Here is a 15495-nt window from a genome sequence, read left to right on the forward strand (position 1 = left end):
GAGCCATAGTTGCACAGGATTCAAACCAGAGCTCCTCACCTCTCAAGTACATCTCCGTACTGCGTGAGCTAACAAACCATCTATGAAAACCCATAGATAGGAACCTGAATGTGTGCAATGCCAACATTCAAAAGCATCAGTTTTCAAATCTCCGAGCATATTACAATGATGTATTTGCCTTAAAAGCTTGAGTGTTTAATAATGAATGCTGGCTGAAGGTGTTTTAGATTATGCACTGTTCAGTGGTTTAGTTATTCTGAATGGATTGGTAAAGGAGCATGTAGAGTCAGGTTGAGGCAGCAGGTTTAGTGGTCTTTTGGGATCACCCTGTGGTCATGTTTGGTATCGCAGCTGGTACTTATTTGCTCTAAACAGTTTTTTTTTCTTTTTTTCTTTCTTACGGCATTATGTACATACATTGGGAATTATGAAATTATTATTATTCATTTGTTTGTTTGTTTTTTTTGGGGGGGGGGGTTACTGGCACTTCTTTTTTTCCACTTTAAGCATTGATCATACATGCAAAAACACAGAGTTGCTGCCTACATAAAGCCCTTCCAATCGGTCAGTAACGAGCATTTCTGATGACTAAGATGCTGTTTTATTCTGTGTTAAAAATGACGAGGAGTAGCATAAACTGCCAGCTACTGTAGATGGGCCATTTTAGACTGTTTTATTCAATTGGTTCATCTCTCAACATGACTTAAACCCTTACACAGCTCTCTTTTCAGCCCTGCAGCACAGGGGGCCACCCAACAACAACTAACAGGAGTGTATCGAGTGACACAAGCACTAGAGAAAGGCCAATGATTTGGTTCGGATTCCCTAACTTTTTAAGAGGTCACACACTATTCTCTCCACCTAATTACTTACCGTTAGAGGCGGTGAAATCAATGGCCACAGTAAAATTGATCTGGGTCCTGGGAAAAGAGGCAGAAATGAGAAAACAAAAGAGTAAGCAAACATGCTCTCAACAGTGATGTAGTAGCTTCCATAGAGACAGGTACATATGTCTGTGTGGGTATGTGCTAACACACACACACACGAGCATGGACCCAAACACCAGCCCAGATGCTGGATCAGCACTTAGAGAGTCCTGAATGTCAGCGGAGACCAGGACAACTAGATGAGCCCCAGAGAAAGAACCACAGTCAAGACCTTGTGTCCTAGACGGCCACCAGGATAAAACCACAGGAAACAGATGATTCTTCTGCAGCCCTGAAATTGACTTTCTGGTTTTGTCTGGCCAGAGGACAATTGCCCCCCCCCCCCCCCCCCCCCCAACTGAGCCTGGTTTCTCCCAAGGTTTTTTCTCCATTCTGTCACCAATGTTAGTTGGGGACAATTGATTTCCAGCGATATTGTCGACTTGATTCCACAGATATTATTTAAACTGAACTGTGTTGGATGATGACATCACTGAATTCAATGATGAACTGCCTTTTTGCATTATTGACACACTATTTTCCTATTTAATTCTGTATTGTTAAAAGTGCTATATAAATAAATGTGATTTGACTTGACTAAATGATGGCTTATGTGGAGCCAAATGAAAGTAATGTGTAGTCAACTCCAGCTGCATGGTCTAATTTGGATAAACAGGAAGAGCCATTACTTTGAGCTCACATTACTAGTCACACTGTGCTCACAAAGCAGGGCAATGCAGCCTCCACAGGTCCTTCTGCATCCCTGCCTTTAGCGCATCCCTCCACACAGATTTTCCTGCTGCTCTGGTTTACCATTTATTCATTCAATGAATCCCTCAGGCACCTTAAAGGATGACACGCTTTCAGGTAGAAGATGCAGTGATAGAAAGAGTTTAAGCAATGCTAATTAGCCAAGGCTAATATGTCTTTAAAGGTTTATTATTTAATAAATACATCTAACTGACCATACAGAAGCTATTATTGTCAAATCTACCCGATTGTAAATTTACATACCACAACATTAGCATAAAACATAGACAAATAAAGCAGGGCCCGGTTCCCCAAAACGTTCTTATCGCTAAGTAGTTCTTAACCTATTCCTTAACCTCTCTCTTAACCTTATGGCACGGTTCCCGACACGTTCGTACGCTAAGTATATCTTCTGTAAGTCACACTTTCGTAAGGTTGGTCTGGACCATTCGTAGCTCTCTCTTAGCGTTATTTGAGCTCATGACGCTACTGTACAACAGTCTTTAGAAACCAGCGCAGCGAAATACAAGTCAAACTATGGTATGTTGACAATTTTGTGGCTCAACAATGATTTTCTGTTATTTTTTAAGACTCATAATAAATTATGTTCGCAATGGATACAGGCCTATTTATGAAGTTGACTTTATGTGTTTACAGAACTAATAAGGTGGTAATTAGCCTAGGCTTTTTTGTAATGTAATTAAAGCGAATTGGCAATCATTTTTTTGATAATTAAAATCTGGCAAACAATTTGGCTCTAAATGGCTAAGATCTTTAAATGGGTAAGCATGGTGGTGTCCAGTAAGCGACCAACTATGGCAGCGATCCAACGTGTTCTTGTATTGAATCAAAGACGGAGCCGGACTCGGAGCCGTTTAGTCCATGTCAGTTTTTTTATTCGGCAAAACTTAAGCCCTTTTGACATTTTGCCTGACGTGGCTATATTAAAAAAAATCCCCTCCCAGGACAACTCATTGTGGAGCAGCTGGACCTTCCCAGACCTGCGCTTGCCAGGCTAACGCGGCGGAATTTTGCTTTAAGCCCTGAAGCCCAGCGCTACTTTTTTTTTTTTTTTTTTCCTTTTTTTTTTTTGCTACAAAGAGATTCATCGAGGTCGTGGGACAGGGCTACAGCCTAATCAAGACCTCTGTGTGGAAGTGCGTCCACACTGTCACCAACGCCCTTCTGCGCCATGCCGGGGATTGCATCCTGGTGGATGGCACTCATCCCTATCGCCACTCCATCAGTGAATGATCAGGCGTAGGCTACTTATTGTGAAAGGAAGACGCGGCCATAAATGTGCAGGTTATAGTGGACCATAGGGGTGTGATATCTTACCTGGTGGCAAGGTCCAGCAACACTTTAAGTTCCTCTGACGAGAGGCTTGGTGCCCTTTTTTACGTTGCTTTCCCAGCATATTTTGTATCTAACTCTCTCTCTCTCTCTGTTCATTGTAGATAGGTTGCTTTTTATTAAAAACATAAACCAATTGCAATCAATACCGCATTAAACAGAAGTAACTGCAGCTGCTTGCCAATCAATTCTAATTGTAAAGTACATTGCCATTAATATTAAAGTGTATTATATAATTTTAATAAGTCGTTAAACCCATGTCAAGAAGCGGCACAAGTGGCACAACGGGATGGATGATTAGCGAGGGATACCCGGTTTGTCTTACCGTCACAACATATCGTGTGAACATTACTGACCCTTTGATAATTTAATTTATAGTTTATATCTATATTTTACTGATAACTTAAACTATGTTAAAATAAATGTTACTGTAATAATTTGAGGAATGTTTCATTTGCATAGAACGTGTAGTCTTTCTTAACGCTGTATTGCACCTTCGCGTAAAGTGGAAAATCGATTCATGAGCAATCGATGCCAACTAATTTAGCAACCTGACTTTGGACAGCGCTCTTGTAATGTCGGACGTAAAAGGCAGCGTGCTAAGAAGCTTCCTAAGGGACACTTCGGGGAACACACTTAGAAACATCAACAACTTTGGTAAGATATATCTTTCGATGTCTTCTTAGCGCGCTAAGAGTGAACGTTATCGGGGAACCGGGCCCAGAGCATTAAAAAAATTAAAAAAATGATGGCACAGTTAAAAAATAAAATAAAAATAAATTTTCATGATAAAAACATGTTGCAGACAGCATTCAAATCTTCTCAAACACAAAAAGTCAAACACAGCAGCCCATCAGGGAAACAGTGGGTTACAAGAAAAAAAATCGATAAAACCATAATGAAAAGCAGAGAAAATTGCATTAACCTTTAGAATCCCATGCTAATACATGACTCATGCCCCTATGTAGCCCAGAGAGTAATTATCCTCTTTATTAATTCAATAAAAGCCATTTACTCTCGGGTCCCAGTGTATGCATCTCCACATCACAAAACAATTCTCTCATTTTGGGAATGTAGGTGACCAAAGCTGTAGAAAATAAAATCTTCTAAACTAAAGCTATTCTCGAGGAGCACGTCATCACATTTATCTTGTATTATTACTGGTTAATTATACATTTATGAGGAGGAAAATTAACCACAGGAATACTCTTTTTTGGTTTTCTCTTGTCTATTCATGAATGTGCCATTCCAAATTAGAGCAAATCCTGATCTACTTTCAGCAGTGCTGTTGTTCTGCCAGCCGTTTCAGCCTGTGGCACTAGGGCATTTCCATGGCCCAGAAACTTAATAGGCTGTAAACAGGATCCCTCTGCATTAGGGGTTACTATAGTACAACAGACATCTCCTAGAATGGGATCAACAGAAGGACAAGAGGAATCGATTTTCGCAGATGCATGTCACTATGTGTCTCCCTCTCATTTGTCAGCTGCGGGGCACTCTACAGTGCTGTGGGAGGCAGGGAAGCCCTGCATAGTGACAGAAAACCCACCTGTATCTAATAGAATGGACAGCACAGCACAAATAATGTTGTCTTTATGTTGCATGATCCATTATGATCCATTATGACCCAGTGACATCATTAATGGTTTCCAAAGGCAGTCAGACAAATGTTACGCTACTTTTTGTAGCATAGACACCATGGGCACCCGACAGACTGGTGTCCAGAGAACCATCACCACCTTCCTCACCACTAATGATGGCCCTGTCTGTTATATATACTGAAATCATTAAAATGCCAACACATGCATGCACATATATGCAGCAATGACATGTTGATCACTTCAAGTTCACCGCTTCTTCTTTGACTTTTTTTCTGCACAACAGACACCCTGGCCAGCACATTCTCATCTGCCTTAATAGAAATGTCAAAACAGGTCCTGCGTGGGATGCACAGGCTGGCCGGAGGCTTGGAGCACATTATAACAGGTTATCTGAAACTCAGCCATGAGCACTTCCATGCAGGTAAAGGTCAGCACTTAATCAGTACAGATACTCACAGCAATGAATGCGGAGCTCAGCATAACGGATACGTTTTTCATTGGCAAAGGCCAAAAGATGCTCAACTGTCGCATGATTATTCAATCATTAAATAAATGAATAGGTTATTATTATTTTATATATATATATATATATATATATATATATATATATATATATATATATATATATATATATATTTGGTAATGTAAAATAAACCAACGCTATAAAACATTTCTAGATAGACATTCATATGAATGTTCATAAAACTGAACAGACTTTTAGTGCTAATCAATGGACATTTTCTTGATAAGCTGAACATGAGCCTGGGGTTGAAACTCCCATTGATTTAAAAAAAGAGTTAATTTTAGGTTAGGGGCCAAGCGAGGACTAAGCTTGTTCTAGGACCAACAATAAACGTTCAATTTTAAAAGGAATCCTTTCTATTCATCAAATTTTTAAACTTTCTAATCATCAAAGAATCCCGAAAAAACATGGTCCCCCCATGTTCAGCGTATTATAGCAAAAATCAGCATATAATAATGATTTATGAAGGATCAGGGTGACACTAAAACACTACAAAATTCAGTGCAGAATTATAAAATATTTAAAAACACAATTGTTTAAAATTGTAATAATGTTTCAGTTTTTTATGTATTTTTGACCAACAGTAAAGAGTAGTGTATATATTCTTTTTTTTAATCAATTCCTTTATCGAAATGTAATTTTAAACCCTTATTTTTTTTTTTTTACTGTACAGAATATATTATCTGAGCCATAACTGATTTCTCTCAGTAATCACAGTGCTATCTGATAATTTCAGCAAGCTTTGGCGAGGTCTTAGATTTGATTGGCTCTCTTCATGGCTGATCTAATACCAAACTGGAGCAGCTCAGGTCTGATGTGCTCCAATTCTCTCGGTCCTCTACACATCATCCCTATTGCTGTTCCCAACTCAGTCACTTAGGGAGTAATTTTTGTCAATAATGAAGAGAGTTCTTCTTCTAAGTGGCAATTTCCTGTTTTCATTTAGAGGAGGACTTAATCAATTTATGGTCTGTCAGACCACTAAACAATACCACATGCTGTGTGTGCTCTGAAACACAATGTTGCAGCTCCATGAATACACATGCGCACACAAATGTGCCCACGCATTCTTCTGTTTTCTTCACATTTCATTGTGTTGTCACCATGAACCTGTAGGCTGTCTCCTGATGTTTACACAACCCAATGGCAGTAATCCCTCTAAACCTATCAGGGCTACCCGTGCTTGGGCAGTCAGTCGAAACTGACAGGGATTCACCTAAATGCCACTTTGCATTAGGGTCAAAACTTGTGTACTAGTGTCAGTCTAAATGGAAGATTTACATTGTAGAGATAGCATAGTGTTTGTAAAGTCCACAGCTTTACATATAATGCACAATTTAAAGGGATAGTTCCCCCAAAAAGGAAGGCTGTCATCATTTACTCACCTCTGTGTAATTCTAACCGTATATGTCTTTCTTTCTTCTGCAGAATGAAAGGTATTCTGAAGAATGTTCAATGACTGTCAAAGGGGTCCAAAATTCTTTGCCATACAGGTTTGAATTGACAATAGAATGAATGAATAATTACATAATCCTCTTTTTGGGTGAACCATCCTAGTTGACACACCAATTTATGATTAAATGATTAAACATGTTTGTTAAGTAGGACATGTACCTAATAAATATTTTTAATCAATCAGATCTTAGTGGTAGCGTACCGTTTAGGATGAGAAAACAGCTGGGTTTTGACCCTAAACTACATCAACATATAAATTACCCAACATAGTCTCAATGGAAAAACGTGCATTTGTCTAAATTTTTGCTAAAACTCCAAAAACTTGCTTATAAATTTAAATTCAACGCCGTTTGCAGCTGAATGAACACTAGTGGTGGAAAAACACCAACAATGTTGATTCCTTTTCACACAAAATATTCTTACAAGGGCAGATTATGTACTACATGGGCGTTAGCACTCGTTAGCTTGTCATTAGCGTTTTCATTCGAACCTATCGCTGTTTTCTTTTCTCCTCTCCTCTCTCTCGCTCCAGTTTTTCACAAGTTCATCAAACAACTGTGGTAAGAATATTTCATCAAGCACGGTGAGTAATGGGTTCTCCTGCTATTGTTGTTTGCACCTCTTGCCACATGTACAGTTTTATCTCTCTGTCGCAGATGAGGGATTCACATGTGATAAATGCAGGGAAATAGTTAGGCTGACAGAGAAGATTTCAGAATTAGAGACACGCATCCAAACTTTAATTGAGGACAGTAAGAATGTTAGGGCTCTAGATACGGCTTTGGATGCGTCTAGCTCAGGGATTCCTGTACATTGTTCGGTTCCGGCAACAGAGCCCCTGCAGCAGGGCAACTGGGTGACAGTGAGGCAGCGTAGTCGTGGGTCAAAACACCGCTCTTCTGTTCCGATCAAAATATTAAACAGGTTCTCCCCACTCAGTGATGCACCCACTGAGAAACCTGATGAAAGTGCTCTAGTTATTGGTGATTCTATTGTATGGAACGTGAATATAGAGACACTAGCTACCATAGTCAAATGTTTACCGGGAGCCAGAGCGCCTGACATCTTGGCAAATTTAAAAGTGCTGGCTAATGCTAAACGTAAATACCTCTTTCACCTAGATATCACACTATAGAGACTGTGTCTGTTCCCCGAACTAGAAAATACAAAAAACGTCCAAACCAAGTTAAGATTAACAATTTAATTGAAGTTCAACAAATAAAAAACAGATGCAATACGGATAAACAAATGATAAAGCTTGGCTTATTGAATATCAGATCCCTTTCTACAAAAACACTTTTTGTAAATAATATGATCACTGATCATAATCTAGATGTGCTGTATTTGACAGAAACCTGGCTAAAACCTGATGATTACATTATTTTACATGAGTCCACCCCCCAAGATTACTGTTATAAACATGAGCCGTGTCTAAAAGGCAAAGGGGGAGGTGTTGCTTCAATTTATAACAATGTTTTCAGGATTTCTCAGAGGGCAGGCTTCAAGTATAACTCGTTTGAAGTAATGGTGCTTCATATAACATTATCCAGAGAAACAAATGTTAATCATAAATCCCCTGTTATGTTTGTACTGGCTACTGTATACAGGTCACCAGGGCACCAAACAGACTTTATTAAAGAGTTTGGTGATTTTACATCCGAGTTAGTTCTGGCTGCAGATAAAGTTTTAATAGTTGGTGATTTTAATATCCATGTTGATAATTAAAAAGATGCATTGGGATCAGCATTTATAGACATTCTGAACTCTATTGGGGTTAGACAACACGTTTCAGGACCTACTCATTGTCGAAATCATACTCTAGATTTAATACTGTCACATGGAATTGATGTTGATAGTGTTGAAATTATGCAGCCAAGTGATGATATCTCAGATTCTACTAAATTCTACTTCTTGTTACAAGTATGGAAGAACCATCACTTCTACCACAAAAGACTGCTTTTTAAGTTATCTTCCTGATGTATCCAAATTCCTTAGCATATCCAAAACCTCAGAACAACTTGATTATGTAACAGAAACTATGGACTCTCTCTTTTCTAGCATTTTAAATACAGTTGCTCCTTTATGCTTAAGTAAGGTTAAGGAAACCAGTATGACACCATGGTATAATGAGCATACTCGCACCCTAAAGAGAGCAGCCCGAAAAATGGAGCGCAGCTGGAGGAAAACAAAACTAGAGATATTTTGTATTGCTCGGCGGGAAAGTAACCTATCCTACAGAAAAGCATTAAAAACTGCTAGATCCGATTACTTTTCTTCTCTTTTAGAAGAAAACAAACATAACCCCAGGTATTTATTCAATACAGTGTCTAAATTAACGAAAAATAATGCCTCAACAAGTGTTGACATTTCCCAACACCACAGCAGTAATGACTTTATGAACTACTTTACTTCTAAAATCGATACTATTAACGACAACATTTTAAACATTCAGCCGTCAGCAACAGTATCTCATCAGACAGTGCACTATAGACCCCCTGAGGAACAGTTCAACTCATTCTCTACTATAGGAGAGGAAGAATTGTATAAACTTGTTAAATCATCTAAACCAACAACATGTATGTTAGACCCTATACCATCTAAGCTCCTAAAAAAGGTGCTTCCAGAAGTCATAGATCCTCTTTTGACTATTAATAATTCCTCATTGTCATTAGGATATGTCCCCAAAACCTTCAAACTGGCTGTTATTAGCCTCTCATAAAAAAAAACACAACTTGACCCCAAAGAACTAGTTAATTATAGACCAATCTTGATTGGTACTAGAAAAGGTAGTATCCTCACAATTATATTCCTTCTTAGAGAAAAATGGTATATGTGAGGATTTCCAGTCAGGATTTAGACCGTATCATAGTACTGAGACTGCTCTCCTTAGAGTTACAAATGATCTGCTCTTATCATCTGATTGTGGTTGTATCTCTCTATTAGTTTTATTGGATCTTATTGCTGCGTTTGACACAATTGATCACAACATTCTTTTGCATAGATTGGAAACTTTGTTGGCATTAATGGAAGTGCATTACTTATATGTACGTACTTATATGACCGCCATCAGTTCGTAGAAGTGAATGAAAATGTATCATATCAATCACTAATGCAGTATGGAGTACCTCAGTACTCAATACTAGGGCCGCTACTCTTCACGCCTTATATGTTACCCTTGGGAGATATATCATCAGGAAACATGATGTTAGCTTTCACTGTTATGCTGATGTTACTCAGCTCTATATTTCTTCGCGGCCCGGTGAAACACACCAATTTGAAAAACTAATGGAATGCATAGTCGATATAAAAAACTGGATGACGAGTAATTTCTTACTGCTAAATTTTGAAAAAACAGAGGTGTTAATTATAGGACCTAAAAACTCTGCATTTAATAACCTAGAACACGGTCTAAGACTTGATGGTTGCTCTGCCAATTCTTCGTCATCAGTTAGGAACCTAGGTGTGCTATTTGATTGCAATCTTTCCTTAGAAAGCCGCGTTTCTAGCATTTGTAAAACTGCATTTTTCCATCTCAAAAATATATCTAAATTACGACAATGTCAAATGCAGGAATATTAATCTATGTATTTATGACCTCAAGGTTAGATTATTGTAATGCTTTATTTTGTGGTTGTTCTGCATGCTTAGTAAACAAACTACAGCTAGTCCAAAATGCAGCAGCAAGAGGTCTTACTAGAACCAGGAAGTATGATCATATTAGCCCGGTCCTGTCAACGCTGCACTGTCTCCCTATCAAACATCGTATAGATTTTAAAATTTTGCTTATTACTTATAAAGCCCTGAATGGTTTAGCACCTCAGTATTTGAATGAGCTCCTTTTACATTATAATCCTCTACGTCCGCTACGTTCTCAAAACTCAGGCAATTTGATAATACCTAGAATATCAAAATCAACTGCGGGCGGCAGATCCTTTTCCTATTTGGTGCCTAAACTCTGGAATAACCTACCTAACATTGTTCGGGAGGCAGACACACTCTTGCAGTTTAAATCTAGATTAAAGACCCATCTCTTTAACCTGGCTTACACATAACATATTAATATGGTTTTAATATCCAAATCCGTTAAAGGATTTTTAGGCTGCATTAATTAGGTAAACTGGAACCGGGAACACTTCCCATAACACCCTATGTACTTGCTACATCATTAGAAGAATGGCATCTACGCTAATATTAGTATGTTTCTATCTGATTCCGAGGTCACCTTAGCCACCAGATCCAGTCTTTATCCAGATCAGAGGGTCACTGCAGTCACCCGGATCCAGTATGTATCCAGACCAGAAAGGACCTCTACAGCCCTGAAAGACAGCGGAGACCAGGACAACTAGAGCCCCAGATACAGATCCCCTGTAAAGACCTTGTCTCAGATGACCACCAGGACAAGACCAAAGGAAACAGATGATTCTTCTGCACAATCTGACTTTGCTGCAGCCTGGAATTGAACTACTGGTTTCGTCTGGTCAAAGGAGAACTGGCCCCCCAACTGAGCCTGGTTTCTCCCAAGTTTTTTTTCTCCATTCTGTCACCGATGGAGTTTCGGTTCCTTGCTGCTGTCGCCTCTGGCTTGCTTAGTTGGGGTCACTTCATCTACAGCAATATCGTTGACTTGATTGCAAATAAATGCACAGACACTATTTAACTGAACAGAGATGACATCACTGAATTCAATGATGAACTGCCTTTAACTGTCATTTTGCATTATTGACACACTGTTTTCCTAATGAATGTTGTTCAGTTGCTTTGATGCAATGTATTTTGGTTAAAGCACTATATAAATAAAGGTGACTTGACTACCATATTATAACCTCAAAATACTTATGCCATAGTCTATGGTTTGCAAAGTAATAATTTTGACATTCTTGACATTTACATAAAATTACCAGTTCCATATGTGTGGCTGTTTTGAGTAAAGTTGGCAGCTTACCTGGTACAGCAATAGGGTAGGGTACAGACCGAATTGCGTCAGTACTACCAAATACCAATTCACGTTAAATCATTCGGTGCCAAATTTCTATACCTGAGAATGCATATGGGCACATACGCAACAGAGAGAGAAAGATAGACCATGTGCCAAGATGTTTTTAATTATTATAACACATAAAGTACCGAAAAAAGGTACTGTTGGGTAGCGGTACCAGTTAAAAAGTGAATGGTACCCATCCCTTTACAGCAAGCACTGGACTTGGGGATGAGCCCCTCTAACAATATGAGTCATGATAAAGAAGTTCAAAGAATTGTAGAAGAAAGCTAAAATAACATAACATAAATGTGTTTTCACCTCATGTTTGCATTTGTTAACACGATTGGTTAGGTTTAGGGTAGGGATTAGTATAGGTGGTATGTTATTATCAAATGTCATAGATCATTGACTTATATAGTTTTGTAATTATATATATTTCAGTAGTATATAGTTCAATTTCAATTATATAGTATAGTTCAATTTCACTCTGATTTAAACGGTAGTTACTGGTTTAAGTTAGGGGCAACGTTTGTTCTAGGACCAACAAAATATTGATGAGGGAGCATCCTACTAGACAAAATCATGGTTACTGTACAAATTAGCTGCACTAATCCACATGCAAAAATGCAGTGTCCTGTATATGTGGAAATTCAACATTTCTGTCTGGAGCTATTATACATGTGCTGAATGTAATGAAACAGAAGTTATGCTGAAATTGGTCTATTGCTGAAATACTTTCTTCAAGGGTAAAAGTTGAAAAAGGGTGATGATTCTGGGTGTGTGAAATGATAACATATCTTGTGCTTAGAAAAACCCTCTGGATTCTCCAATATATTCACCACACAGTCTTCAAGGTCAAAAGGTGTATCTACAGTATAAGCCTGACTTTGATGGGACATATGACGTTCAGTTAAACAGCCTTGGAGAGCATCAAGGAGATGCATGCAAAGAGATGACTCTATCCTTTTGGTAAAATACCAGATAGTTTAAGAGAAAATTTTAAGCATTAAATGTATGTGAATGTAAATGGGTGGTTGACATATGTCCATGATCTTTTTTAAATATACATATAGACTGATGCACTGTATATTAGAAAATGTATTTTTATGTAACAATGTTTTTTACTGCATGCATTAGGATTAAAAATATTGTGATCACTTGTGTCTGCTGCTTCTTCATCTGTTTTTTGATCTGGAGATTCTGTACTCTTTCAGAAGATGTGTTGTAGCGCCCCCTACCATTTGACGGTTAAAACACAGACAACCAGAAAAATTCCATCAATCTTGGGAAGAGAGTTAACCTTTCTGAAAAATGAAACCAAAACATTTTGATCACCATCTGGTGGCTGGCTGCATTTTAAGACATAAACCCCAAATTCTTCATGTAAGTGAAGTAAATTAAAAAAATGAAATTACACTTCAAAAAAATTTTTTTCCCAAAGATGGTTTCCATAATTTTAAGTAGTTCTTATCACACTGATGTATATGTTGTGAGCTTGCAATTGGGTCTGTGGGAGTTTGGGTAGGTTGAGTTTGGTTTGGACTTGTGATACAACTGACATCATTTTCATTGTCAAGATAACACTGGCTATACTGGGATGCTTTGTCTTCACTTTGTTATTGTCAGTGTTGTTGTTGTTAACTGAAACTATAATTATTAAAAATCATTTTGTTTAATTGAAATAAAGCTGGAAAAAAAAAATAATTAAAAAACTTGCCTAGAAAACTAAATGAAATAAGTTCATGTTGAAATGCTAATATGGCTAAAACTTAATGAAAAAAATTTACAAATAGCCTACAGAAGTCATGTGACCCACCCTGCTACTGTCAGAGCATCAATGCGCAGTACTATGTGTGATTCAAAGCACATGAACAGCACCTGTACAAGAACGTTTGTCTCTCTACTCACCCTCCTTTGATGTAATCGAGGAAAGTCGACTCTGATTCCACCGAGAACGACAGCAGTGTCACCTGCATCAAATCAGATCAAAAGAGACAACTGAATCTACAACAAAACAACAAAGACAAAAATATGATGCTATACGATGTGATTCAGTCATGTTAGAAATTGTCCTAATACAACTTGTTTCAGATGAGGCAGTGAATGATGCGGGCAAAGTGTCGGACCCTCTGGGAAGCAATGTTTTCAGACTGATCTTGTAATGTAGAGCAATAAGGCGACTTTGGCACAGCCATCAATCAAAGCATGATGCTCAAATAAGATCTCTGAGGTGCTACAAATTCCTGCTTTCACTACCATGATCTCTATCCACCCACAATCCCTTTGTTTTACACACACACGTAAACAGATGTTCAAAGTGGCGTGATATTTTGTTTAATGTTCGAGTCTTGGTTGGGCTATTTTCCCCATTTAAAAGTCAGCTTCCACTATTTGTTGATTATAATGAGCCACACACACTTAAACAGAATACTTTATAAGGACCTGTCAAAGGAAAACTGCTTCCCTCTGTAGCTACGAAGCAAAGCTCTCTCTTGTTTTTAGCACTTGTTTTAATTAGCATGGGTGTAAAAGGGATACTCATTAATGCAGGAAGACATTTGAAAGCTACTGTGCATGTCATTCCCTTTCCCATCACACAACTGAACACATGAAACGGCTGTAATTAGAGGCTTTGTCTGTATGCAGATACATGCGTGTTTGAACGTATGCTCTGATACACATGCACATACAGTACAATGGTGAAATTTGTTTCATAAGTTAATCTCTGAGCCACCACTCACCGTTCCCGAATTTACATATTTCTTCTTCTTCATCTTCTTCTTTGGATTTACCACCTAAGAGCCATTGGAAAACAAATCAGAAATCTAAATAAATTCAGACAGTTGAGATTGGGCAGAAGTGGGATTTAGATTCATTAAACAGATAACAAACAGCCTTTCCTCTCACAGGATGGTGCCTCGAAAACCAATCAATTATATTTCTTTGGAAAATGCCACCACCTGCGGAAGATGATAAGTCTTGCTCTGAGTTAAATGTGATTTCACATTGCATTCTCCACTTCTCATGTATCAAAAAGTATCAAAAAGAATTTTTTTTTTTTTTTGAATAAAATATCAGTAGTATTTTTTTATATTTTGGACCAGACTGCAACAACCTAAAAACTTGCACTAAGAAATTTAAGAACAGTTCACCCCAAAATTTGCATTTCAGTAAAAGCTAATTTGAAAAAAAAAAATGTCTCAGTGTCAGTGTTGTTTTAGACCCCACTGAATAAGGACTAAACTGATATACCTTCAAGAACAAATAGTGCCACCAAATTAAGAACTTGAAGAGTATATATATATATATATATATATATATATATATATATATATATATATATATATATATATACTGTATACTGTATAATATAAAATGATATATAAAGATATACAGTATAATACACACTGGGAGTTTTCCAACACTTTTGTGTGTGAGCAGTAATAGTTGCTCGCCTTATTGTAAGGTGCTTTCATTTCCGATCTACTGTATGTAAGCAAAGATTCTTTGCTATATATTAGAGCCCACATATATTTTTATAGGAAACATGAAGGAATACTGGACAGGCTATCCATTTTATTGATGAAATGGTGCTGGGAAGATAGATTTGGTCAAGATTATTGTCTCTAGAAGTAAGAATGAAAGAGAGGCAGAGTGAAGAAGAAAACGGACAGATTATGATGCTGGAAAGCACACAAATGAATGTGGAACCATCCAGGAGACCTCTTAGCTGTAAGGGGTCAAGTACAGAAGAAAGGACCAGCAACCCCTGGTCGTCCTCCATTCATCTCCAAACAAAAAGTAATCAATAGCTCAAATAGACTCTTTGTGCTCAGATGGATCTGGACATGAAAAGAGTTTTTGAATATGTTCGCTGTATACTCATGACCCACCACCCCTTCAGGTTCA

The 15495-nt window shown here is 37.9% G+C and overlaps 1 protein-coding gene across 1 annotated transcript in view; it reads right to left on the bottom strand.

The window, feature by feature from the left end:
* The window catches only part of LOC132119259 (copine-5-like), a 186791-nt gene that overhangs the window by 22292 nt on the left and 149004 nt on the right, over nt 1-15495 (bottom strand). The window contains exons 12-14 of the mRNA XM_059529067.1: nt 14328-14381; nt 13495-13556; nt 874-920 (exon numbers count right to left, since the gene is read on the bottom strand). Of these exons, the coding sequence (XP_059385050.1) occupies nt 874-920; nt 13495-13556; nt 14328-14381 (163 nt within the window). The remainder of the gene's footprint in view (nt 1-873; nt 921-13494; nt 13557-14327; nt 14382-15495) is intronic.

This window comes from Carassius carassius, chromosome 38 (genome assembly GCF_963082965.1).
Source record: "Carassius carassius chromosome 38, fCarCar2.1, whole genome shotgun sequence".
Classification (NCBI taxonomy): domain Eukaryota; kingdom Metazoa; phylum Chordata; class Actinopteri; order Cypriniformes; family Cyprinidae; genus Carassius; species Carassius carassius.